The 26,926-nt window shown below is 66.0% G+C and overlaps 1 protein-coding gene across 2 annotated transcripts in view; it reads right to left on the minus strand.

The window, feature by feature from the left end:
• Positions 1–26,926, minus strand: part of OSBPL5 (oxysterol binding protein like 5) — a 55,368-nt gene that overhangs the window by 20,591 nt on the left and 7,851 nt on the right. For both annotated transcript variants that reach the window (XM_036281169.1, XM_036281168.1), the window contains exons 2-11: positions 12,247–12,403; positions 10,485–10,567; positions 6,980–7,060; positions 6,655–6,756; positions 5,356–5,559; positions 4,272–4,356; positions 3,172–3,343; positions 2,715–2,904; positions 1,137–1,321; positions 742–823 (exon numbers count right to left, since the gene is read on the minus strand). In XM_036281169.1, the coding sequence (XP_036137062.1) occupies positions 742–823; positions 1,137–1,321; positions 2,715–2,904; positions 3,172–3,343; positions 4,272–4,356; positions 5,356–5,559; positions 6,655–6,756; positions 6,980–7,060; positions 10,485–10,567; positions 12,247–12,382 (1,320 nt within the window). In that variant the 5' untranslated portion in view covers positions 12,383–12,403. The remainder of the gene's footprint in view (positions 1–741; positions 824–1,136; positions 1,322–2,714; positions 2,905–3,171; positions 3,344–4,271; positions 4,357–5,355; positions 5,560–6,654; positions 6,757–6,979; positions 7,061–10,484; positions 10,568–12,246; positions 12,404–26,926) is intronic.

Below are 26,926 nucleotides of genomic sequence, written 5' to 3' on the forward strand. Positions count from 1 at the left end.
TCTTCCCCAGGGCAGGGGGACCCTTCTCCAGGCCGGAGAGCCCTCCTTCTGGGTCTTCGTGTGGTCCAGCGCGGACCCCTGATCTGATCAGCAGTGACGGGTGCCCCTCACACCCCCCTCCATCACTTCTGTCTGTTGCTATAAGCCTCGCCCTGCAGACTGGGCTTCATGAGGGACAACTGTCACGCAGAACCCCCTGCTGCTGCCTCTTGTCTGTTCCTCCTCTGCCACGCCTCCCAGACCCATTCTGAACCGACCCCGGTTCACCCCACTGTCCTGTCCTAGACAGCCTTAGGGATGGCCTCCTCCTCCGAGAAGTCCTCCCGGAGTGCCTCCTCTGCCCCAACAGCCCATGTGCTCAGTGGCAGGGTCGGGGTCCTGGGCAGGAATGGAGACCCTCCCGTCACCACAACCAGAGCTGCCCTGTGCCAGTCTGAGCCTGAGTTTGGGGCTCTCAAAAGGGGCTCCACGACTGAGCCAGGGTCCCACGGGCGCCCTGAGGTCCAGGATGGAAAGCCCCTCTGCTGCCCGCACTGTCTGGCGGCTGCTTCCTGGAGGGGCAGGGGCCTCTCTGGGGGCCTGAGCAGGCCAGGGCCCCCAGCAGCCAGTCAGGGCCTGCAGCTCATCTCTGCGTGCCTGCGGCCACTGTGGGGGAGATCCTTCACGGCCGTGTGGAAGGGGATGCCCCGGCCATGGGGTGGGTGCCAGGGACCGGCTGGTGGGCCTCCCGCCCGCCCTCACCTTGGGCTTCTTGTAGAAGCCAGACAGGTACCACCTCAGCACGAGCTTCATGCGGCCGTAGGCGTCTTCCTCCAGTGCGGCCCTGGACGGACAGACAGCAGGAGCTCCCTCAGTCCAGACCAGGGCCCTGGGCCACCCCCTCCGTGCCCCCGATGGCTTCCCCCTCCCCAGCTCCCTCCCCTGCTCAGGTCACCAGCGCTGGGGCTGAGGGCGCACGGGTGCTCAGGACGGAGCCCACCCGCGCTCACCCTCGCTGGCCCGGGCCCTGACGTCCGAAGCGGCCTCGACCCCCCCTCTCCGCCAGCTCCTCCTGGGGTGCACCTGGGTCTCCTCGGAGGCTGGGCAGGGGCCCCGGGGACCCTCCGGACACCGGGCGGGCCGGGCTCTGGGCTCACCGGGAGAGCAGGTCGGCGTGGCAGTAGTGGTCGGAGAGCCTGCTGAGGAAGGACCGAGGTTCCAGCACGAACGTGGGCAGGACCACCCGGGACAGGTCCATGCCCGGCCGCAGCTGCCTCAGCAGCACCCATATCAGGCCCTTGTTCTCCTCGGACACGGTCTCCACCTGGGACGCCTCGCCCAGCTGCCGGCAGAGGGGCCCGGTCAGGCCCCCAGTGCGGAGCCGCCCAGGGGGGCGGGCGGCTGGGCACAGGCAGGCTCTGGCTGGAGAAGGGGTGATGGGAGGTGGGGCGGCTGGACCCCCGGCCTGGCCCCGCCTGCCTCCCCTCCTGGCCCCACTCAGTTCCGGGTGGAGCCTCCCCGTCCTGGCTGCTGAACCCCATCGGGAGACTGCACGGCTCCGGGCCAGGGCGGGCAGTGCCGTCCGCACAGGGACACCCCCGTTCAGGCCACGAAACAGTCCTGGCTGTGGTGCTTTGGGCCTGTTCCTCCTTCAGAGAGGAGCCCTCACTCGCCCAAGGTCACACGGCTGGAGGTGGGGCCACCTGGGACACTCCCGTCTTCCCTGAGACGGCGCCTTGGAGCCTGGGTGGGGGACGGGACGGGGCGCTCCACGGCCCACTCCCCACCACCCAGCAAACCCTCAGGTGGGCAGACCGAGCTCAGAAAGCCGGAGGCGGGGCCATCTCCGAGGGGCGGGTCCAGGACAGGAAGTCCCAGCAGGAGGCCCCACCTGGGCCAACACCTTGGTACTTCTTGGGCCCCAGTCTTCACTGCTGGGCCCTCTGGGGCTCCCAGCATCCAGCCTGGAGTGTGGCTGCCTTGTCTGGGCTCCCCCAGTCCCTGGCCTCCAGGAGGCCCGAGCAGGATTCTGGGGACGGGGAGGCCCCAGGCCCGTGGGTGTCTGGCCACAGGGGAGCCCCTCTCCCTTCTTCCTAGACTCCTCCTCGCAGCCCCAGGCACCACCATCCTGGTCACCCCACTTGAAGAGGGGCCAAGTGACTCCCCCAGATGGCAGCAGCCCTGCCCTGGCGTCCAGCACGCCCTGCTGGGCTGCCTCAGACCGGTCACTCGGCCTCGCTGTGCAGCTGTGGCCAAGGCCTAGCGGCCCTCACTGGAACTACGCCCCCGGAGGGGACAGGGGGGCCCTGGACAATGGGCCATGCCTGTCCCCCATGAGGCTGTGGCTCCTTGGCCTCAAATTCCAGGTCACCTTTGGGGCTCACACCGCGGCAGCCACAGCTGAGAGCCCTGCCCCCCACGCCACTGAGAGACCCTGGTGAAGGTCACCACCCCGTCACAACCCTGCACCACCCTCTCCTGCTGCCCCCTCCGCACAGCTGCCCCCTGACCCTTGCCCTCTGGGTTCCCCTCCGCGCTCCCGGGCTCCTCTGTGGAGCCCATCTGGGCTCAGCCTCTGAAGACGGGGGTGCCCAGGCCGCAGACACCTCAGGCTGCTGGCTCCATGCCCGAATGTCCACACCTTCGCCCTGTGAGCTGTCCTTCAGGGGACACCAGGCAACCTCAGGGGAGTGGACAGGAACAGGTGACCGGGTCTCAGGCTGGGCGGCGCTCACCTCCCCCAGCTCCTCATGGACTTGCTCCACGTACGTGGTCCCTCGAGGGGCCGGAGCCCCAGGGGCCTCGGACAGGTCACTCCCGCTCTCGTGGGTCTTCTGGCTGAGGTCCTGGGTCTCGTCTGACTCCTCCCCGACCTCTCGCTCCTTGTCGGAGAAAGCATCGTGCTCCGGCGTGGGCCCGTTCAGCCTGGGAGCAGGCACCGGGGTGTCGGTCACAGGAGGCCCGCACCCCCACCTCCTCACCCCTCCCTGGGCTTAGGCGCCTGAGCAGCCAGCAGGGTACTATTAGCCTCCTTAGCAGATGAGGAAACTCAGGCTCCCGGGTTCACTGGAGTGGGGGTTCGGTCCACTTCCCCACCCATACAAGGACACCCTCGTGACAGTGCCAGTGAGAGCCAGGGGCCAGGGAGGGGGTCCCCGGAGGCAGGAGCTCAGGACCCCCGGGGGGACTCACGGGAACAGGTCCTGGTCGTGGATGGTAGCCGAGGGGGGCAGCCCACAGAGCGAGGAGGGCGACCCGTCGGGCGAGGACCCGGGCTCCTGGTCGCAGCCCTGCTTGCACGCGCTGAGCCGCAGGAGGCTGGAGCAGCGTAGGGCCAGCTCCAGGGCGTCCAGCCAGCAGCGGCCTGGGGGGACCGTGGGTGTGACCCGCCCGCCCTGCCCTTCCCCACTAGGGCGGCCCCTCCTGCTCCCCTACAAGAGGAACCCACCCTTTACCGCTGCCTGTCCCCACCAGAGTCCCCTCGCCTCCCCACCAGGAAACTCCCCCTGTCCTTACCCTTCCAGGACCCCCAACCTGCAAGTCCGGGAGCCGGTCACCCCTCATACTTGCCATCCCCACCGGGTCGCTGACCTGCCCCTCCCTGTCCCAACAGATCCTCCGGGTCTGATAGCCCGCTCCTCGTCACTCCCCTTTGTAAGGCTGCATTGGATACCCCAGTCCAGCCAAGGGCACACGGGGGTGGGGCACAGGGCAGGGGCTGGGGGAATGAGGGTGCAACTCTCCCGGGAGCGCGCATGCGGCGCCTGACCACCAGGGGGCGCCGTGGCACCACCAGGCACGTCGCTGGCGCAAAGCTCCCAGCCCGAGGGCCAGAGCCCAGCGGTGCGGCCACGCTGCCCTGGGCAGGGCCCTGTCCGCCCTGGAGCGCTGGTGGGAGCGGGACCCTTCACCCGCATCCCCAAGGCGGTGCCTGCCCTTAGAGCTTGGTGGGGCGGCAGGTGCTTTACTCGGAGCAGCCACTGGAGGGCGCTCCAACGACGCGGGATGCATTAGGGAGGGGGAGTTCGCACCCCCACCTGGGCTCAGGTGTCCAACGTAGGTAACAGCAGAATCTATTGATTCGGGGTGCCTGGCGGCTTTAGATGGGTTATCGAATTCTCCTAACAACTGGGAGGCAGGTGTTGTCACTCGCGTTCTGCCCCAGGGTAACGGGCTCAGGGAGGTGCTAGCAGGGCGAGGCCTGGGCTGCTCCCAGGTGCACTGGTCCAGACCCTGGGCGGGGCTGCGTTAGAGCGGCCGCCGGAAGGGCTGCAGTGCAGGTGGGGACTCACCGTCGGACTCCGAAGCCGCTCTGAAGATCAGGTAGCTGCTGGGGAGGGGCTGCGTGATGGAGCCCACACTCTCGCCTTTGGGGCCCTGGGAGGCAGAGACGGCTGTCACCCCCGGGGACACCCAGGGCCAGGTGGGAACACAGAGAAGCCCTTCAGAGCCAGTCGGACACACGCGGGCCCTTCCAGGCCTCAGGATCTCGGGGCAGGGCCAGGCACCCGGCCACGCAAAAGGCGGGCGGCAAGAAAGAACGGGCGGGGAGCTCGCTGTCCCCCGCCTTAGCTGGGGGCCCGTCTTAGGCTCGACAGCTCTGGGCTCCCCAATGTAGGGTGGCCAGAATCAGGGGATGCAAACCCAGGACGCCTGGTTCAGTGAGAACCTCAGAGAAGTGACAAATCCCCTTCTGCAAAGTGTCGGTGTGTCCTGTGCGGTACTGGGACCACCTGACGCTGACGTGTCTCTGTGCTGTCTCTCCGAAGCCCTTTAACCGCGCACGCTGGGTTTGTTCATCTACTGGGAAATCCTCACCCGAGGACAGTTTTCCATTTACTTCCACTTAGGGTGGGAGAGAGGTGTCGAGAGACGAGAGGGAGAGAGAGACATCGATGGGAGACAGACACACCGACGGGTTGCCTCCCACACGACCCCGACCAGGGCCAGGGGCCGAACTGCCACTGAGGTACGTGCCCCTGACCTGCATCGAACCCACGACTCCTCGGTCCGAAGGGCGACGCTCTAACCGCTGAGCCAAACCGGCCAGGGCTGGATGTGATCTGGCAACCTGACCCAGGGACGTCCTGGGCAGGGGTGGGGTCTGGGCTAGGGAGCAGCCATTCACGTGCCCCATCCCTCCGCCTTGACCCTACGGTCTCACCAGGCCTGAGCCCCCCATGTGCTTCGCCTGGAGGGTCAGGGACCAGACGGGTCACCCGGCCACTGAGAGACTAACCCAGCCCCCCCCCCCCGGGGGGCAGTGAGAGCCAGCGTGGGACAGACTCTCACTCCGAGACCCCTTCAGCGGGGCCCAGGAGAAGCCCCCTGCCCACCGGCAGTCCCGTGGGCACGGCCGCCGGCCCGCAGAGGTACCTTCACGGCCCAGATGGACTGGTCCAGCGGGTGGAAGAGCTTGAAGCAGAAGCCGTCCTTCTTGGACGGCCGCTCGATGAGCTGGCAGCAGTGCAGGAGGACCGTGCCCACCCACTGGCCCGCCTTGGGCGTCTTGTAGATGAGCAGCACCCCAGGCTTCAGCACGCACCACAGCTTGGCCCAGCTCTTCAGGGTCCCTCGGATCTGCGGGGGGCAGTGCATCAGGGCCGGGAGGCGGAGCAGGTGGGACTCTGGACTGGGGGTAGAGGTCTCTTTACACTTAAAAAAAATTTTTTTTTCTTTACTGATTTTAGAGGGAGAGGGAGAGAGAGATAGAAACATCGATGAGAGAGCTCAATGGGCTGCCTTCTGCACGCCCCCCACTGGGGACCTGGCCCACAACCTGGGCCTGTGCCCTGATCGGGAATCGAACCGGCGACCTCTTGGTGCAGGGTCGACGCTCAACCACTGAGCCGCACCCGCGGCGACTCAGCTTCTAAAAGGAGCTCACGAGTGGCAGCGAGCCCAGCGAGATGCGCTGTCGCCAGGAGCAGAGGTACTGCAGTTCATGAAGTTCAGGTTCAGGGCCAGCCTCGCACACTGCTACGTCGTTCCTTTGCTCATGCGCGACACATACTCCCCTCTGTACCTAACTTTTTATCTGGCATTTTGTGGACACGGAAAAGGAGGCCCAGGGCCTGCGGGCGGCCAGGCTCCCGGTACACTCGTCCGGTTGGCTCATCCTGGGAGCCCCCATCCACGGCCTCGGTGAGGTCTGACACAGGCCTCGGACCCCAACCTGGTCCTTTCCCACAGAACCCGTTTCACCTCCACTCTTCTGTGCCGCGGAGGGGACTCCACGGCGCCCGGGGACCCCAGCAGGGCCCTCACCCAGCCTCAGTCGGGCGTGGGCCTTTGCAGAGGTACAAGCCCACCCACGGCGGTGGCCCACCCGTGACTCGTCCTCGTAAGAGAGCAGGACAGAGGCCCGAGAGGAGAGTAGGCAGAGGATGGAGGGGTGCGGCCACAAGCCCAGGAACCCCGGTTTCCCGGAACTGGGAGAGGCAGAAGGGCAACCCGGGACCTTGGGGGCACCCTGGTGTTGGGCCTCGGCCTCAGAACCGGGAGACAATAGATTCTCCTTTCGAAGCCACCAGCCTGCGGTCATGTCGGGGCAGCCCCAGGCATGGACACAGGTGTGCAGTGACAACGCTGACCGTCCCGGGGGCTGGTGCGGACCTTGGGGAGGCCTCCCGAGTGAACCGGGCGGAGGCCGGATGCCCCGTGGTTGGCACCTACCTTCAGGCTGTCGGCCATGATGACCACGCGGGGGTCCGTCAGGGCGCTGAGCAGCTGTTTCGTGGCCCGTTTCTTCTCCTGCCGGTAGTTCTCCTTCTGCACCTGCTCGGGGCACCGGGCGGGCAGTCAGGGGGGAAAGGCCGGGCGGCACCGGGCTCCTGCCGCCCACGGGGCAAGGACAGCGGGAGCGGAGAGGGCGGGGGTGTGGAGGTAGCCGGGGCGTGGTCTGTTCCTTCCCTTGGGCTGGGGGGTGTTGGCCTCACGGCCCAGGTGCCCACTCATTCGCCCAAGGACACACTCAGCCCCTCCCCAGGTCCGTGCCCACCTTGAGAGTTTCCTTCTTGGTAACCTTGGCCGTTGGGGACACACATTCCTTGTCAGACCCATTGCACAGCCTGTACTCTGCCTGCAAGAGAGACCCAGGTGCGGGGGAGGGGCATCGGTGCAAGGCCGGGGGTGGACAGGGCAGCGGGGAGACCGAGGGGCGGGGGAGGGGCCTCAGTGCAGGGGCGGGCAGGGCAGTGGGGAGACCGAGGGGCGGGGGAGGGGCCTCAGTGCAGGGCCGGGGGTGGACAGGGCAGCGGGGAGACCGAGGGGCGGGGGAGGGGCCTCAGTGCAGGGCCGGGGGTGGACAGGGCAGCGGGGAGACCGAGGTGCGGGGGAGGGGCCTCAGTGCAGGGTGCAGGGCCGGGGGCGGACAGGACAGCGGGGAGACCGAGGGGCGGGGGAAGGGGCATCCGTGCACGGCCGGGGCGACACGGGAGCGGGGAGCGCGCAGCCACGCGCGGCCCCTCCACCAGCACCACAAGGAATCGGACGCGGCTCTGCCAGCGGCGCCCACGCATCCAGGGCAGCGCCTCCCGAGAGCTGCGGGCGGGAGCCGCGCGAACGTGCTCTCGGAGGCTCGGACAGGCCACGTGCGCGGGGCGCGCTGGGGAGTAGTACTCAGCCCCGAAAAGGAGCGAGGTGCTGGCACACGCCCCGTGGGCGGATCTCCGAACAGTCAGTGGGTGAGGGAGCGGGGACCGTCCAGAACCGGCAGGTCTGGGGAGGGGACGGCGGGCTTCAGGCTGGGCGATGGGGTTGTTCTGGGACTAGATGCGGAGGCGGTCGCGCAACGCCGCGGACGCACCGAATGCCACCGGGCTGTGCACGCACAGTGGTTCTGTTCATTTGATTTCACTGCAGTATATAATGTATATACATGTACGTGCGTGCACACACACACACACACACACGTGTTAGGTTTGCATCTCTTTCCAAGCTGTGCCCGGCACAGCGGCCCTAAGACGCTCGTCAGAACCTGGGGTGTACAGAGCGCTGCTCCCTTCCTTTCCCCGCAGCCTCCGGCAGGTCGCAGACCCACTGGCTGTGCCTGGCAGCTGTCCCCCCGGAGCCTAAACTCAGGACGGCAGGGACTCGCTGTGCCCGGGCCTCCACCCCGGCTCCCCAGCCGTGCGGCCCGCACACAGAAGGTGCTGAGGAAAGAACCCCCTGGCTGAACCCACGGAGTCCGAACCGGGAACCACGCTGTCTCTTGACGTTTGTTTATCGGGTTGTGAAAGAACATACCCACCGTCAATGTTTTTATGCAGTAAACTCCTTATCTTAAAAAAAAAAAAGCAATGACCCAAGTGTCCGGGGACAGATAAAGGGACATGCAAAACGGGGTCCACCCACACAGTGGAACCCTACTCGGCCTTAAAAAGGACGTGCTGCCCTGGCCGGTGTGGCTCAGCGGTCAGGGCGTCGGCCTGCGGTCTGGAGAGACCCGGGTTCGGTTCCCGCTAAGGGCGCGTACCTCGGTTGCAGTTTGTCCCCGGCCCTGGTTGGTCGTGCGGGTGGCAGCCACTCGATGTGTCCCTTTCATGTTGATGTTTCTCTCTCTGTCTCTTCCTCTCTCTCCCCCCAACTCCATCTGAACAAAAAATGTCCTCGGGTGAGCATAAAAAAAAAGGACGTGCTGACGCCTGCTGCAACGTGGACGCACCTTGGGGACACTGTGCTGAGAAAAAGAGTCACAGAAGGGCAGACCCTGCGTGACCCACTCACAGGAGGGCCCCAGGGGTCAGAGTCACAGTAGAGAGTAAGGTGGGTGTTGGGGGCCGGGGGAGGGGTCTGCGCTGCATGGGGACAGAGCATCAGTTTGGGAGACAGACAGTCCGGGGGAGGGGTCTGTGCTGCATGGGGACAGAGCATCAGTTTGGGAGACAGACAGTCCTGGAGGTGACGGTGGGGATGGTTGCAGGACAGCGTGAGTGTACTTAAAGCCACCAAGCTGTATTATCTCTAGTTTACTACAAGCAACATTTTTCAAAACAATTATAAAAAGCTCCAGACACGCCTGGCCAGCGTGGCTCAGTGGTTGAGCGTCGGCCCATGGAGAGGTCGCGGTTCTGTTCCCAGTCAGGGCACATGCCCAGGATATGGGCTGGATCCCCAATAGGAGGCAGCTGATGGATGTTCTCTCTCCCATCGATGTTTCTCTCCCTTCCCCTCTCTTTAAAAAAAATCAATAAAAACAAATGTTTAAAAATCCCAGAGATACACACAGAAATACATACATGTACACAGATACATACCTACACACAGTTACACACTCACACTCGCACATACACTCACACGCACACAAATGTAAGTGCCCCCTCTGTTCTCCCAGCAGCCGGCAGCCCTGGAGCCAGGGAGGGGAAACGCAGACCAGGTGGGGACACCGCCAAAGGTCTGGCTGCTGCTTCTCCTGAGGTGGACGCAGGGGCACACACCACACCAGCCCCTTGTCTGCAGGCAGGCTGGGGTCCCAGAGGAGCAGGGCCGGTGCCCTAGCTTACGGGGCGCAGGGGGCCAGGGCCGGAACCGAGCCGCGGGGCTCTGTTGGTGCGCGAGGACCCGACCCCCCTGGCCTGAGACCCCGGGAAGGAAGGGTGGCCTGGAACCCACCTGTGCTGCCTGGACCTCGTCACCCTCCCTGGGCTGAGGGTTCTGCCTGGACGGGCAGGGCGGGGCCAAGCCGAGAGGGGCTGCCCCATGTGTGCGTGAGTGTGTGTAAGAGTATGTGTGAGTGTGTGCGTGTGTAGCTGAGAGCATTTTGTGTGCATGTATGTAGTTGAGTGTGTGAGTGTGTGTGTATAGTTGAGAGCGTGTGTGTAGTTGAGAGCGTGTGTGTGTAGTTGAGAGCGTGTGTGTAGTTGAGAGCGTGTGTGTAGCTGAGAGCGTGTGTGTAGCTGAGAGCGTGTGTGTAGTTGAGAGCGTGTGTGTAGTTGAGAGCGTGTGTGTAGCTGAGAGCGTGTGTGTGTAGTTGAGAGCGTGTGTGTGTAGTTGAGAGCGTGTGTGTAGTTGAGAGCGTGTGTGTAGCTGAGAGCGTGTGTGTAGTTGAGAGCATGTGTGTGTGTGTGTGTGTGTGTGTGTCAGTGTGTGCCCCTTGCCAGCACTCCGCTCCCCCGCAGAGGGCGCCCCGCAGAGGGAAGGCACCAGGGCTGAGGGAGGAGGCTCACATCTCAGTGGGTTTCCCTGGGACAAAGGCCACCTTTCATTAGGCTTTCTGTCCCCGAATGCCACCCAGCAGCCCACCCTTCCCCTGGCTCCCTGCCAGGCTCCACCCCGTGTCACACCAAGAGGGTGGCCTTCACCCAGCAACTGACCAGCAAGCTGCGACTGGGCCCCGCCCTGTTCCAGCAGCCTTCCCTGGACTCGGTCCGGGACTCCACGCGGGCCCCGTGCCGTGGGCTGGGAAGGACAGGTGCAGCCGGTGCCCGGGTCCCCTTCCTCCCGCCACTTCCTGGTGTCCCCTGGCAGGTTCTCTGCCCTGGGTCCTCCCCAGGTCAGGCACTTACCGGTGGCAAGTTCGTGGCAGAGCCAGGGGTCGGGGGCCCTTCATCCCTCGGCAGCGACGAGCCATTGGGCTCCATGTCCTTCCCTGCAAGAGAGTCGGGGTGAGGCGCATGGCGGGCCCGGCGTCTCTGGCTGGCTCCCCTAGTGTGGCAGGCCGCCTGGGCGGGGCAGGAAGCCAATCTGAGGTGGCGGCGGCTGTAGGACACTGCCCGACAGATGTAATCAACAACAGTCAGCATCACCGTTAGAGCTGGGAGGGATGTCACCCAGGGAGGCACGGGGAGCGCTGGCCAGGCCTCCTGAAGCTGCAGGGAGGAGCCCGGGCGCTCGGCGCTGGGGCAGGCGAGCCCCTGGGGTGAGGATGAAGGGTGCAGCGTCCAGGCTCCGACACGGGCCCGCCTCCCCTTCCCGAATCCCATGGCCCCCGAGGGCTGACTGGGAGGGACCAGGGCACAGCCTCCCTGCACGCTGCAGCGTGTCTGTCCCTCTCCAGCTGGGCTGAGCAGGGAGGGGGCCTCAGGTAGCAGCTGCCCTTCCCAGGCCCGTTTGATATAAAGCAGGTTCCCTGAGCAACGGTTTCTGGGCAGGAGGAAGTCACCCTGGTGTGGTGGCGAGGACACCACCACAGGCCTCGGCGGGCGGGGGGCGGGGCCAGAGGACGGGACCCTGCACTGCACCTGGTGAGGGGGCGGAACAGCAGCACCTTCCACGCCCCGCCCCAAAGTCTCCAAAGTCCGGGCCGGATGTGAGCATGACAGGGGTCCCCTCCATTTCCAAGGGGCGCTTCCCAGCGGCAGCCCAGGGGACACAGCCCAGCTGGGCTGGGAGGAGCCGGGGCCAGCGCCCCCTGCGGCCAGGGCACCAAATCCCTCTGAAACTGGGACCGAGAACAGGTGCCGGGTTCACTTTCCCAGGCGGCAGGCACCCCTGGCCCGCTGTGCGCACCCCCGAGGCCCCAGTTTCCCAGGTGCTTGATGAGGCCTGGATGGGAGGGGCCCCAGAAGCCCCTTGAGTCCTGCGAGCTGGTGGGCCTGACAGGCCCTGCTGTCCCCCCAGGCTCCTCTCTCCTCACCCCCAGAGCAGGTGTGGGGAGGGGCGGGTGGGTTGGAGCAGGCCAGGCCGGGGCACAGGGGGTCTCCCAAGGCAGATGGGCACCAGGGAGGAGGGCTGGGCTCCCTGGGTACAGTCCCTGCTCGGCTCTGCTGGGTGGGGCCAGAGAACGAGGCGAGGGGCTGGGGGCCTGGGTGGCAAGCAGCAGCCGGGCAGGTGACCCGTGTGCTGGATGCTTCACCCACAAGCTACACAGAGCACCCTGGTCTGAACTGTCCCCTCCCGGAGCCCGGGAGTCCTTTGCGGCCAGCGGCAGGTGCCAACACTACCTGTTTTACAGACGAGGGAACAGGCTAGAGAGGTCCTGCCGCAGGCCTAGCATCAGCCAGGCGGGAGCCCGTGCGTGGGACCAGCGCGCACACTGCCTCTCGGGGTGACCAACTGCCCCCGAGACCCCGCTCCACCTCCGAGGCCACCGGGGCTGCACCTGGCCCGCGGGTGGTGGTACTTCACTACTCTGCAAACCCTTTGCCGTGAGCCCCGCACAGTGCCCAGCGCTGGGGGGCGGGAGCGAGGCCGTGGCCCTCACAGACCCAGCCGGCAGAGAGAGGGACGGGGACCTGCCTGGGGTCACGTCCTCGGGCCGCAAAGCCGGGGTCCAGCTCCCGCACTGCCCCGCCCACGCCCCAGCTGACAGGACTGTGGGGCACCGACCTGGGCTGAGAGGGCAGAGCTCATTCTCCCCCCCGAGGAGCAGGTTCCGGGTGAGCCTCTGGGGGTCGGCCTTCTGCGGGGCAGCCGAAGGCGGGCACAGTGAGAAGCGTCTTCGCAGAAAGGCCTCCTCCTTCATGGTGTGGGCGCCGGGGGGCTTCTGGAAAGATGGAGGAGAGCATGGGGTCACACCTCCCCAGGGGACCAGATGGCTCGGGTGGGGGGGGGATCCTCCCACCGTGCGGCAAATCGGGCTGAGTGGCAGGGGCCACCCCATCTTACACCAGGGGACATCCCAGAGGGGCTGCAGGCCAGCAGGGGGGCCGCTGTCCAGGCCAGGAGGGGCACCGTGACGGCCGGGCCAGAACAGCCGGTCACAGAGGTGGCCACTGACTTGCGCTGGGGACCCCAGCCCGAGCCCCAGCTCCGAGTTGGCTCTGTGAAACCCTGGCCCCAGCCGAGTGGCCGAGGTGGGCACCGACGGACGCACACTGGGCATCACCTGCCGTCCCTGGAGACAGAGCCCCGCGAGGAACAGGCACCGACTCGGGCCGGCAGCCCCGAGCTGCAGAGAGGGACGCAGGTGACGGCAACCGGAGAGCTGTGGCGGCTGGCGCAGCTGACCCGCCCGTGACCCCCGCCCGCCCGCCCGCTGCCGGTCTAGCCGCCCCGCCTGCCGGTATCCGAAATGCCTTACACGGGGAGGAGGCGCAGGTGTGCACCCGGTCACGCGTGCGGGCTCAGGCTCACTCCCGCCGAGCTGCCTGTCTGCCTCCCAGCACCGACCGACCGACGGCCGCCCTCCTGCCCGCCCGGGGCTGGCGGCGGGTCTGTCTCCTCCCCACCCACCCAGGACGGCACAGTCCCTTCTCTTCACTGTCCCCAAACAGCCCTACCGCCAGCAGGGCTGGGGCTGTTTTGTCCCCGATGGTACTGTCCCCAACGACGTCAGCCGGTTTTCGAGATGAGAAAATCGTGGTGACAGCTTGTGTGTGTTTGAAGAGCGAGGAACCGGTTCCTAATGCCGGGGTCTGTCCCCTCCAGAGGACATGCTCCAGAAAGGCCCACTGACGACGCTCCCCAGGCGCAGGGCGGCCGCCTGCCACCTCCTGGGGTGGGCAGGTGGCGTCCTGCCAAGCCCAGGACAATGGCCCACTTTCTTCCAGGGCCCCGGCCTTCCTGGGTGGGTGGGGACACAGGCCTTCCCTGCTGCGACGGATCAGGTGGGCGGACTGGGAGGGGCTCAGGAGTGGGCGGGTGGCCCAGGGCGCCAGGCCTGGAGGGCTCCTCCCTCCACAGGCCCAACCTCCTCAGGCACTGCCTGGGGTCAGAGCGAGGGGCCCCACGGCTGCAGCTGGGCCGGCCGTCCCTCTCTCCCCGTCACTATCCTGTCAGCTGGCTGAGCTTGTTCCTTTCGCCATTTTCAGAGGGTGTAGGGGTGGGGGGGCTGGTTTCTAAGAGGTGGGGATTTGGCCCAAAGTCACACAGCTAATTGGCCTGTGCTTGAGCCAAGCTGGATTGATTGTGAACCCATCCCCCCACCCCCACCCCCCACCCATTCCCATCCCCCATCCATCCCCCACCACCCATTACCCATCCCCCCACCCATTCCCATCCCCCATCCATCCCCCACCACCCATTACCCATCCCCCCACCCCATTTACCACCTACCACCCATTCCTATCCTCCCACCATCACCTACCACCCAGTACCCATCCCCCACCCACCCATTACACATCCCCTCATCAATCCCCATCATCCGTCTATTATCCATCCATCATCCATCCATCCACCACCCATCCACCCATTCGTCACCTCTCCTCCCATTGCCTACCCATCTATCTTCCCATACTTTAGGCCATCCACTAACCTCATCCAACACCTGCCCATGACCCGTCTACCCACCCACCACCCATTATCCATCGACTCAACTACTCATCCATCCATCCATCATCCATCCATCATCCATCCATCCACCCACCACCCATTATCCATCCACCCATCTATCCCCATCATCCATCCATCCACCACCCATCCATCCATCATCAGTCCATCTATCCACCCATCATCCACCCATCATCCACCCATCCATCATTCATCATCCATACATCCATCATCCACTCACCCATCCACCCATCCACCATCCTACCACTCACCCATCATCCATCCCTCTATTCATCCACCATCCATGCAGCCACCCACCCATCATCCACCCATCGTCCATCCATGCCCATCTGCCTATCCTCCATCTCTGCACCATCTCACCCATCCAAACCCCTTTCCCCTCCTGCCATAACTCTCTAGCCAGTCCCCCAAGCAGCCTGATTTCCTTTCTTCCCTCCCCCCTTCCTTCCTGTTTGTCCAACTATCACACATGTCAGAATTGACATTCAAATGACTGCATGGACGGCATGGAACAGACCCCCCCCCAGTTAGAACGCAATACAGGGGTGTACAGCGAATGTCCCCTCTGTTTGCTGCCACCCCCAGCCCAGGGCCCCTGCAAGCTATCGGCTCAGACCGGGAGGGCGGCACCTCTCATTCAGGGTTTCGCTGACACGCGCCCCTGGTCTTCCCAGTGCCCACCCGTGGCCACCGTTGCGGGCTGATGGACGGGTTATCTCAGCGGGGCTAAGGGGGGACATTTTCTGTCCATGGCAAAGCTAAGTCCAGGTCACATCTCCCCGTGGCTCCTCGCTGCCTGTCTCCTGCGGTTTCGGGGCTCTCCGCTCCCCAGCTTGCTCCTCCAACCCCCCACCTGCCTCGCTGTCACCCCTCTGCCCCAGCAGTTCACCCTAAGCTCCCTGAAAACGCCAAGCTTACTACTCCCAAGGGCCTCTGCTCAGGACACCCCCCCCCCAGTGCCCTCGCCCTCATCTCCAGCGGCTGGGGCGTCTCGAATCCCACAATTCCCGCCGAGCGTAAATGTCACTTCCCAGAGGGTGGCTGCTCCTCGTTTCTCACACAGTGGGAGTCCCCACAACACTGGACGTCCCTGGGGTGTTCTCTTTACATTCAGTAATTCTTTGTTAGCTCCCCCCCCCCCCACGCCAGCTCTGTCTGTCTGTCCCCTGCGTCTCCTCGCATGAGGAGCAGGGACGTGCTGCAGTGTGAGTGTCGACAGCTCACAGCACAGACCTGGGCTTCCTTCCTCCTGCTGTGCGGGTCAGGGAGGAGCCTCAGGGAGCTGTCCAGGGTCGTTTGGGGCCGACTTCCCCCATAAGCCGGGGAGGCTCGTGTCGGGCCACCCGCCACCCACCACCCCCACGCGGTGCAGTGGAGATGAGAGCCCGGTGCAGCCAGGAATAGGCCGGGCCTCCAGGCACCGCAGGAGGCAGGGGGTCGGACGGCCTGAGGCCTGCAGACCCCGGAGCTGGAGCCCAGGGATGAGAGAGCCCCTGCAGCCAGGAATACGGCCGGGCCTCCAGGCACCGCAGGAGGCAGGAGATCGGACGGCCTGAGGCCTGCAGACCCCGGAGCTGGAGCCCAGGGATGAGAGAGCCCCTGCAGCCAGGAATACGGCCGGGCCTCCAGGCACCGCAGGAGGCAGGGGGTCGGACGGCCTGAGGCCTGCAGACCCCGGAGCTGGAGCCCAGGGATGAGAGAGCCCCTGCAGCCAGGAATACGGCCCGGGCCTCCAGGCACCGCAGGAGGCAGGGGATGGACGGCCTGAGGCCTGCAGACCCCGGAGCTGGAGCCCAGGGCGCCTGGTGACTGGTCTCCTGTGGAAGCTGCGGTCCCACAGGACAGGGCAGGACAGAGGAGGACACAGACCCCTGGCTGAGCCAGCAGCCACCTGGACGGAGGTTCCTGGGCCACCTGGATAGAGGGGGGACGAGGGGAGAGCACAAGAGGGAGTCGGCTCTGACCCCAGCTCGGCCCCTCCCGCCCAGTGCAAGCCGAGCACCCAGCCTATGGGTCCACTGGGTGCTGCTCAGAGCCGGGGTGCGGGTCAGGCTCTGCCCCGCCCAGCTAGCTCCCACCCCGGAGCTGGCGCCCTGGTGTGGGCACCTGGCAGGTGACAAGCTCCCTGACCAGTGAGAGGAGGTGCGAAGCCCACCCCAGCCCCACTCCAGGTGCACACTGCCGGCCCCTCCCCCATGCGAGCTGCCTTCCCAGCCGGCCCCTCCCCCAGCGGCCTCCTGCCTTCAGGCTAGAATAATAGGATCCTTGTAAAGAAAGGTCACTGTGCCTTAGGTCAGGCCCCGCAGGCAGCCCGCAGCCCTGCTCCAGGGCCAGGACTCGCCAGGCCTCCACTGTGGGACAACCCCGTCCCACCTGAGGGTGGGTGGAGGGGACCATTCTGACCGCATTCCCCCACTGGCCCCCGCCCCAGAGATCCGGGGACCACCCGGAGCCGGGGAACAGCGCCAGCCTTGCGTCTAATGGCTGAGTCTCTGTTTGTCAGTGGGGTTTGCTCTGAGGGCCTGCAGAGGCGGGGACAGGGGACAGAGCGGATGCCGTGTGAACCCGCCCCCGCCCCAGGTGCCTGGCTGGCCTTCTGACCAGCACCCAGTGGGTCAGCGGCCCCACTGTGGCTCAGGCCACCATCACTCCAAGCGGTGGCAGGCGCACGTGGACCGGTCACCACGACCACGCTCCCGCACACACACGTCCCCCTGTGGCAGGTGCGTTCGACAGGGACCCAGGCGGAAGGCTCCGGAACCCCGAGGGAGCCCTGGGAGGGAGCCGCAGGGGCCGCCCTGCTTGGTGGCCGCCCACACACACCCCGGAGAGGCCGCTGTCTGCGGGAAGGATGGCGCCGCCGTGTCGTCACCACGCACGGAGGACCTGAACGCTGGGGGTCTCGTCTGCACCCCAGAAACTGGCTCTGACCACGAGGACAGAGACAACCACCCAGGTCCCCAGAGCCCCCCCACAGAGGTCACCCCAGGCCCCAGCCCAGCCACAGCTGCCTGAGAGCAGACGCCACACGAGGGGCCAGAAACATGCGGGTGTTTCCGCGGACAGGCCGACCAGGCGGGGCTCAAAGGGCAGCTGGGCGGCCCCGGGGGCGGCAGCCTCCTGAGCTCCCTGGTGTGCACTGGGCGTGGGGAGCGTCCTTGCCGTGTCCCGACTGGTGCTGACGGGCCCTCAGTGTCCCGCGTCCTCCAGCGGACGTGACCCTGTGACCTGGAGAGGAGGGCCCATCTCCTCACTGCAGGTCAGGGTGCAGAGACCAAGGCCCCAGCAGGGTCTGGCGCCCAGCCGCGCCCAGGTCCCCTGGAGGGGGCACCGAGTCAAGCTCCCGAGCCCTCTGCATGAGATGGCTGAGGGCAGAAACAGGAAGGCAGGGCCCCGCTCCTGGGGCTGGGGGAGAGGGTGGGAGTCTGGCCTCCCCGACATGTCCCAGACCCGGCAGCGGAGGGGCTGAGTCTGGGAGACGGGCAGGAAGTGGCCTGCTCTGCTCAGGGGACAGTGACGGCCACACCTGGAGGTTCTCTGGCTGACTCAGCCAGGTCATGTGGCTGTGGGTTAGGGCAGGCCCCTGGCACCCGCCCACCCGGCCTCCTGACCCACACCGGGCCAACAGCAAGCTGGGTGCCATGGTCAGCCGGCCTGGGCACCGCCCACTAGCCACTTCCTCCGCAGCCCGGCACTCCCCTCCCAGTCTGGGAAGCCCAGCCAGGCAGCTGGATGGGGCGTGGCCCCTGCTGCCGGCTGACCCGGCGTGAAGGCGAGTTTGACGCTCGGATGCCAACTGCAGCCCCGTGGGCGATGGGGCTCTGACCAGGCAGCAGTTCAGGGGAGACAGGGGGAGGGGTGTCAGGAGCCCAGTGGGGGGTCAGGGGCCAGGCCATGGACTCAGGGCCCAGGTGACCTCACGCCCACTTCTAGAAGACACGCTCACCACCCACGCCCCGGGGCTGGCCTCTGTTGTGAACCCCCGACACGCCCAGAAGAACCTCCCAGGGTGCTGAAGTATGACCCTGGGGCAGCAGGTGGCTGCCTTGGGGGAGGCTGTGGGTCCCCGACACCCTCGCTCCCCAGCACAGGGTCCAGCCCCAGCGCCCCTGGGGGCCCTCTCGGGAGGCTCAGGGAAGGGGTGTTGGGGTTTCAGCGCAACCTGAGTTGAAGGTGGTTCCTGAAACACCGAAAAGCTGCTGAAAACCAGGGGTCCCAGTTCTCACACAGCGGCAGCCCCCACACAGAGGGCGCCACCCTGAGTGTCTCCTCCCCGGCCGGCAGGGGGCGCAGGCACGAGACGCCCCTCGTCCCCTTCTGTCCGCCTCCTGCTAGTCCAGGGGCTGGGAGGGTCCTGAATCTTGAAGCAGAAGAGACCTCCTTGTCCCAAGTGTCTATGGGGCTACTCTGAGTCAGGACAGAAATGTTTACTGGGCTGGGGTCCTCACAGCATGAACCCCACTGCCTCCCTGTTACCCCCAGCCTCTGAGCCAGCCCCCAAGAGCCCAGGACCCCTCTCCCCGACTCCCAGGTCCTGCGCACAGCGGTCAGCCCTGGGCTGGGGAACCGGCGGGGCTGACCCTGCAGCCGGAGCCTGTGCGGCCTCTCCCGCTCCCAGCTCGGGCCAGTGGGGTCTGAGGCCTCTCTCACCCGACGGCCAGCTGGGCAGGCAGCTGCCGGGGCGTGAGCAGGAGCCTCCGGGGCCCTTCTGGGACAGCCAGCCATGCCGCCTCTCGCGAGCCCAGGTGGGCCGTCCGCAGACACCGCCTCCCATCCCTCCCAGGCCCGCGGGGGACTGTTTCTGCCAGGAGTCACGCATGGTGGAAAAAGCGGCCCTGCCAGTCGGGCAGGACCAGCCCGGCACTGTGCCGAGCACCCCTGCAAGTCTGCCACGGCGGGGACGGTCCAGGAAGTAGACCTGGCACCGGGGATGAGGCGCCCAGGCCCCGCCGCAGCCCTCATTGCTCATTGGCCCTGGAGCCCACCGTCCGGCCCCAAGCAGCCCACTGAGCCACACCGACCGGGCAGCAGGTGCTACTTCTTAAAAAGAAGTCAAGACCAGGGCTTTTCCCTGATCGTGACCACAGCGGCCAGCGCCTCGGCCGACCCCCGGCCTCTCACAGCTGACCCACTGTGCAGACACTGAGGCGGCCACCTGGCCCCCGGCCCTGCCACCTGTGAGGTGCCTGCTGGTGTCCCCCAGCTGTGCAGGGTCTGCTCCCGGAGCCTGGGCACGCTGGGAGCCAACGCTCCAAGGCCTGAAATGCCCGCGGGCGCTTTGCGAGCAGCAGGTGCAGCTAAAAATGACACCGAGAGTGGCGGCTGGAGGCTGGTCCTGGGTCACGGGGTGTCCCTCTGAGCCGGGTCCTGGCAGCCCGACACCCCTTTGTCTACGCCCGCCTTTGGGGACTCCCTGGAAAACCCGGCCTGCCCGTAGGCGCTCCCCCTGGGCTCCCCATCAGCCTTCAAACGCCTCCCCCATTTCAAGGGACAGCTTGTCCCAGCCCTGGGGTGAGGGGGGCTCTGGGGAGCCTCCCAGTGGCTCCCGGGCCCCACGGGGGTCAGACTCCTGCACCACCCAGGATGTGGGACCCCATGGCCACCCCCTCCAGGCTGCCCTCTCTGACCGGCACAGCCAGTGAACGCACAACTGGGGAGAAGGCCCGGCCGAGCTCAGTTCCCCCTCCAGCTCCGATGCGGAAGAAAGAACCGAGGACCCCAGGAAAGGTGACTTTCGTGCCGCTGCCGACAGGCACCCGTGACCATCTGTGTGACTCACCCCGTCCGAAGGGCACCAGGCACCAGAGTCGAACTGGCTGCAGGGCCTCGGGCAGCCTGCCTGGGGGCTGGGACTGCAGAGGCCGGCGCAGGGGACCCTCCGGTTGGATGTCTTACCAAGCGCCTGGCTTGGACTCGGCTCCTGCCTGCTGGTCACCCGGACCTGAGCTCCATCGAGCTGCCCGGGCAGGGCGGCCACCGCCCGAGGCCTGCCCGTCAGCGGGACACGGGGAGGAGCGCGGTTTGTGACCGTGAACCAGGACAAATGTCCAGCGTACCTGTCCTTCGAGCCGATGACCCCTTGCTACCGGGGATGGGACCCTGCGGCTCCGCACGTGCGGAGAGACCCCGGCCAGGGCGGGCTCTGCGGCCATTTACAGGAGAAAGTCCCCCGCAGACAGGTGTGGGCAGGAGGCCGGGGGCCTGGGAAAGGGTGGGGTGGAGATGCTGAGGGCCAGGAGTGGCTGGACCGAGCGCCCTGGGCCTGAGGAATGGGTCTGTGTGAGGCAGCGTGTGTGGCCGGGCCCTCCTGGGGCCAAGTCGCCACCATGACCCTGTGCTCCGCTCCGCTCCGGCTGGGAAACGCACTCGGCGGAGCCATCCCCAGGCTGAAGTCAGTAAGGAGTGAGGGGTGCCCTGCCCCTGGGGGACACAAGAGCTCTTGTCCTGGCCCAGGGACGAGGGGCGAGATGGTCCCCAAAGGGCAGGTGACGGAGGGGCGGGGGGGGGTGCCCCAGTGCTCAGCCAGCACTCAGCAAACAGCAGGGGGTGACTGACGTGTGCCCTCTCCCCCGTCACAGCTGCTCCGTGGACAGGCCCACGTGGCCGAGAACAGATGGGGGGACGCCAGGCAGGCAGGAAGTGGCACCTGGCGTCCCTCCTGGGCGTCTCTGCCAGGGTGGCCTTCCTGCCACCAGGGGCGTTAGGCTGTGACCTTCCAGAACCATCCCCACTGCCTTCTGCTCTCCGGCTCGGGTGTGGACGGTCCCGTGACCCTCCCCGCATAGGCCTGGAGGGCACCCCGCTCTCTCCTCCCGATGCCTCCTTGCCAGCAGTTACAAAGGCAGGGGACAAATGGAGGGAAAAGTGGGGGGAAGGGGGAGCCCAGGGGTGGAGCTGAATCGGGGCCCCAGGAGATGAGCTGCGGCGGCGGCGGCGCGGCTTCGACCGGGGGTGTCGAGGGGTCCCGATTCCACCGTCGCTGCGTTTGTGTACCTCTGAGCCTAACCCTGACGCGTTCTCCTGGGCTTGCGGGGAGAACTGCACACAAGCCTAAAAGCGGCAGCAGAACCCACAGGTGGTCCCCCCAAGAAGGCTCAGGGTGTGAAAGACGGAACGAGCGAGGGGTCAGGCCCCGCGCGGCGGCCGCCAGCTACTCCGGAGATTCAGACGGCGAAGCCAGAGGACCACGGATGGGGACGGTGGGAGCGACAAGGGGACCCCGACTGGAGTTAGCTGGGGAGGAGGCAGCAGGGAGCCGAGGCCCAGGATCTGGCCGGCCCCTCCGTGGGCTGCGGCCTCCCAAGAGCCAGATGCCCGCCTGCCGAGAGCCCGGCCTGGCCCAGCCCTCCCACCAGGGCCGCAGGTGGGACCCCAGCCCTGGTCTCACAGCCTGTGTGGGGGCTCCCCTGGCCGTCCAGGGCGCTTCCAACCCGTAGCAGCCCATGCGGCCCACCGCGCCTGCCGGAGGCCTCGCGCTCGGAGCACAGCAGAGGGTCGAGCCAGGGCCGGGTGCTGCCCTCGGCACCCACAGGTGCGGACTGGGGTGGTCACCTCGCGGCCACCCTCGCTTCCGAACGTCTCCCTGCCCGGCGCCTGGGAAGAAGACAGCGGGGTGCCCGGCACAGGCACGTGGGGGACTGCGCCCCTCGTTGTCCCCTCCCCGCCGTCGTCACCACCCCCCGTGGGGCTGAAGCCTGGCTGGTCCCCAAGCTCGGTGCCCTTGCAGGCCTTGGGGACAGTGGGGTCAAACAGCGGCAAGCGGTTTACCCACTTTTGTGGGTGTACACTGTGGCCTCACCCAGGCTCGGATCTCCCAGGAGGCAGCCCACCAACGAGGGGGGCCACCCAAACCCCACCATCCCTGCTCAGCACCCAGAAGCACCCGCCCCCCGAGGCAAGGTGGCCACTGCCTCTCTCTCTTTCTCTGTCATCCAAACACCTACCTCTTGCTGACACGTCACCAGTGGTCACTGCCCTGGCCAGGTCCTGGCGGCTCAGGGCACAGGGCCAGCTGGGTCACTGGGCACAGAGGCTCAGGACTGGGGAGGGGCACCCCGAACAGCTCCCACCAGACAGGGAGCTCCCTGCTGCTCTCCGACCCGAGGCCCGAGGCCCTGGGGAGAGACGGAGCCTTTTCCCCCTCCTTTCCCAAGACGCTCTTTTTAAAGAATGTTTTTGGTTCCCCGGTAAACACCTGATGCAACCACAGCCTCCGTCTCCCCAGGTTCCCTCCTGGGGGAGCAGAGCCTCCAGCCCAGGAGAAGCCAGAGCCGAGGGCGGAGGGCGACCCTGATGGAGGTGGGCACATCCAAACAGTCCCGTCCTGTCCCCCATGGGAAGGGGGGCAGGGTGCAGCCGCGCACACGTCCCAGCACAAACCAACAGAGAAAACCCGGCCGCGCCTCCGAGAACAGCCCCACGTGGCAGAAGCCAGCTCGTCCCCTGGGAGGGGTCTCCAGGCAACTCGGCCACACTGCCCAGGGCACCCAGGCGCCCCATCGCTGTGGCCACCTCCCAGGCTGAGAGGCGGGTTCTCTGTCCCACCCGCCGGCTCCTGGACAGGGGCCACTCTCCACGCCCCTGGAGCCGGCCACGGAAGCCTCGTGTCTCCAGGGCCACGCTGGAGGTGCCCACGTCACCTGGGCAGGCACGGAACAAGGCAGGGGACGCCGGGCGGATGAACCATCGTCCGCCTCTCTTTCCAGCCCTGGCCGGTGTGGCCCACTTGGCTGGAGCATCGTCCTGTGCACCAAAGGGTCACGGGTTCGATTCCCGGTCAGGGCACACACCAGGCTGCAGGCTGGGTCTCCAGTCGGGGTGCGTACGAGAGGCAGCCGGTCGATGTCACTCTCTGGCACGGATCTCCCTCCCGTCCTTTCTGAATCAATGGGCACACCCTCGGGTGAGTGAGGAGAAAATAGTAACAGTGACGAAACAAACTCCCTTCCCAGCCTCCAGATCAGGACGGGGAGAGGCGGGATCGTCCTCCATCGCCGGCCCCGGGCTGCTCATCTGTCTCCCCAGGGTCAGCGGTCTCAGCGCAAAGCGACAGGGGACGAAGCCCTGCGGCTACAGTGGAGTCAGTGTCCCCTCGCTGTGCGTACCTGGATGGTCACCTGCTATCTGTTCCAAGTGCCGGGGTTGCGAACTCTAGCAACAAGGTGCAGGTCCTCTTAGGAGTCGGTTCACTACAGGGAAATAGGCGAGCGGACTTAGGGGCCGCGGTTCGGGGCAACGAACAGCTGGTGTGGGCGCGGGGGCAGGACCTGAAGGCTGAGGGGCGCGCTCGGGGCGTCTCCCTCCCGCTGACAGCAGGGACCAGGCCTTGGCTGCACGGTCCCATTCAGAGTGGCCTCTTTAAAAAAATTTTTTTATTTTTTATTTTTATTTTTTTAGAGAGAGAGGAAGGGAGAGGGAGAGATGGAAACATCGATGAGAGAGAACATCGACTGGCCGCCTCCTGCACGCCCCCCACTGGGGGATCAGGCCCACGGCCTGGGCATGTGCCCTGACGGGGAATCAAACCAGCGACCTCTTGGTGCAGGGTCAACGCTCAGCCTCTGAGCCACCCCGGCCGGGCAGGAACGGCTTCGTTCACCGTGGAGGGAAACGTCAGGGCGGAAGACCACAGACGCCTGGCTCCACCAGCCGTCCTAGAGAGACGCTCTGCCGTTGCCACCCAGGCCAGAAACCCCAGCTGTCCAGCGGAGGCCCATCGGGGGCGCGTCCCAGCCCCCCATGAACCCCGAGCCTCGTTCCTGATCCTCCCCCACCCCTGTGGGCTCCCCAGCCACACTGTACCCCAGGGACCTGCCTGAGTCCCTCCCAGTGGACCACCGGGGCCTTCGAGCCCCTCACTCTGCGGCCCCTCCCTCCCTCCCTTGTCCTGGCAGGTTCTCCCCCAGGAGGGGCTTTGTGTGGGCAAGTCCCTGCCTGCTGAGCCCTGCTGCCACCTGGCCAGAGCCGATGCCCGGACAGCGCCCCAGGGCTGTGCTCGAGGGGCCTGGGCACCGCTGGTGACTGCGGGGCGTCCACGGGGCGTCTACGGGGCGCTGCACGGGGGCCGTCACCACGGTCAGAGCAGCACCAGGTGACCCCACCCAGGGTCCGCTCCGGCTCCCCGACAACCGCGGGCCTCCTCCGGCATCTGCTCACGCTCGGATGGCACACACCTCTCTCATCACCTGCTTTCCTGGACACGGGTGGGCCTCGAGCAGCAGCTCGGGTTTCAAGAAGGGAATAACTGACCAGCCGTCCGGCAAGGAGCTGGACAGCAGTCTCAGGACAGAGACAGACAGCCTGCGGAGGCAGTGCCCCCGGGGCACCAGGGCGTCGGGGCCACGTCGGGGCAGACTGGGGGTGAGCCCTCCCGCGGTGGGTGACCTCGGGCAGGTTTCTTCACCTCTCTGCCTCGGGTGGCCGTCTGCAGGGGGGTCACAACAGAAGCTACTGCCGGGGCTGCTGCAGGGTCACAGGACGTAAGTCATTCTAGAAGCCCTCCCTAAAGGTCAGCCGTTACGAAATCGATCCTGATGACCCAAGTCGCCAGGAAAAGGGAGTGTTATTTATCGCCGATACGTTAAGGTTGCCAGGCGTTGTGTGCACAATGCATTTTAGAAAGATTCCTACTGAGCGTGGTCACTTTCTTAGAGGTTCGGTGCAGGGTCAGTGGTCCTGGTTTTTTTTTTTTTTCCTATCCTCACCTGAGGACATTTTTCCATTTTTTGTACAGATAGAGTGGGAGGGAGAGAGAGGAAGAGAGAAAGAGAGAGAAACATCGACGTGAAAGAGACACATCGAGTGGCTGCCACCCGCACGACCAACCAGGGCTGGGGACAAACTGCAACCGAGGTACATGCCCTTAGCGGGAACCGAACCCGGGTCTCTCCAGACCGCAGGCCGATGCTCTAACCACTGAGCCAAACCGGCCAGGGCGGCCCTGGGCCCTGCGGACAGCCCCCCACGGCCTGAAGGAGCCGGTCCCCGAGGGCAGGCGTCCAGGGTTGTTGAGGCTCCAGGCTGGGCAGGAGGTGACAGGCACGCCCAACATAAACAGCACATTACCTGTGCTTCAAGATTTAAAAATAAACAGAAAAGCGGACACAGTTTAAAAATAACGACCTGGGCAGGACAGTCACTGCCTGTGCGTCTTCACCGGTGAAACCGAGGTCTGAAAACTGGGGGACGGCGCACGGAGCTGGTGGGACCCCGAGCAGGGCTGTAGCGGCCCCAGTGGGCGACGCCCCCAAGGGACCCTCTGGCCGCACCGGGAGTGAGGGACGCCGGCTACTTTGGCGGAAGACGTCTTTCCCCACGTTCTGCTGCCCTCGGAGTTCTCAGGGGTGCTTGGGACAGTGCAGGCTCCCTGTGGGAATCCACAGGACATCAGCCTGGTACCCCTGGGTCCCCTCTCCCTACAGCGCAATCCGCACGGCCCCCGCCTCCGTTAGTGACAGGACACGAGACAGAGGTCACCCTGTGCCCCTGCCCCCGGCCAAGGAATGGCCGCAGTGGGCACCTCCAGGTCTGGTAACAGGAAGGCGCAGGGGGCCCTGGGGAAGACCCCAGGGCAGCACCCAGAGCCAGGGTGGAGGGCGGGTCAGCACAGGGCTGTGGGCACAGAAGAGGGAGCAGGTGTCCCCTGGGCAGCGCCCCGTCTACCAGCCTGAAAGTTTCCAAAGAGCCCCGGCAGGGGGGCCAGAGCACCCTGGTGACGGAGCGGCCGGGCCTGGGACACGGGACTGAGAGAGGCCGGCCGTGCGGACGAGAGGGCCCGCGAGCAGGACGGCTTGCCGATCGGACTTCCCGCCCGCAGGCGGAGGGCCAGACCCAGGGACACGAGCCTTGCGGGGTCTGGGCCCCGAGGCTCCTTCCCGGGACCTGGTGTAGGAAACGTGGCCAAGCCGGGGTGCCCGGCGGGCGCAAAGCAGTCAGGGTTCAGGGAACGAACCCGGAAACACTTCCACACATTCGCGGGCACGAAGCTCTGAACACAGGAGTCTTCGTCCCTGCAACGCTGGTCCTCGTGGAAAACACAGGCAGAGTCACGGTCTGGGACCCACGGACGCGTCTTCGTGCCGTATAGGGGCCCGCAGTTCGTCTGGCCCCTCCCTCACCCACTGCGACGGCTGAACTGTGTCCCCCACATTCATAACCTGACCCCAGGACCTCAGAATGTGACTGCATTTGGACATGGGGTCTTTAAAGGGGGTGAGTAAGGCAAAATGAGGTCACTGGGGTGGCCCTAATCCCACAGAACCGGTGTTTTCATAAGAGAGGGGATCAGGACACAGACCATGTGGGGACACAGGGAGGAGACAGCTGTCTACACGCCAGGAGCCAGCCCTGCGACCCCTGGATCTCGGGCTCCAGCCTCCAGGACGGGATAGGACGTGTCTGTGGTTTGTCCCGTCCGTGGGACTGTGTCACAGCGGCTGACAGATGCGCTCACAGAGCAGGCCTCCCCGGGATGGACAGGGCAGCACCGAGCGCCCCTGGTGGAAGGGGACATCTCCCTGGTCACACTCGGAGGCATGGAGGGCCTTTGCCCAGCGCAGGGCCTCACACCCTGCCTGGGCCACCTCCTCACTGGGTGACTGCAGAGGCTCCTGGGGGACCGCTGTCATCACGGTGCACCCACACTCCGGGAGCCCAGACAGCCCGGCAGCAGCCTGCACCCCACCGGTCAGCGTCCGCCCGATCACTGCATGGAAACACCGAGGTCTGGGACTTGGCCGGAGGCGGTGTGTCTCCAGCCCGGGGCCTCTGCGCTGGGCCG

This window comes from Molossus molossus, unplaced genomic scaffold, assembly GCF_014108415.1.
Source record: "Molossus molossus isolate mMolMol1 unplaced genomic scaffold, mMolMol1.p scaffold_m16_p_31, whole genome shotgun sequence".
Taxonomy (NCBI): domain Eukaryota; kingdom Metazoa; phylum Chordata; class Mammalia; order Chiroptera; family Molossidae; genus Molossus; species Molossus molossus.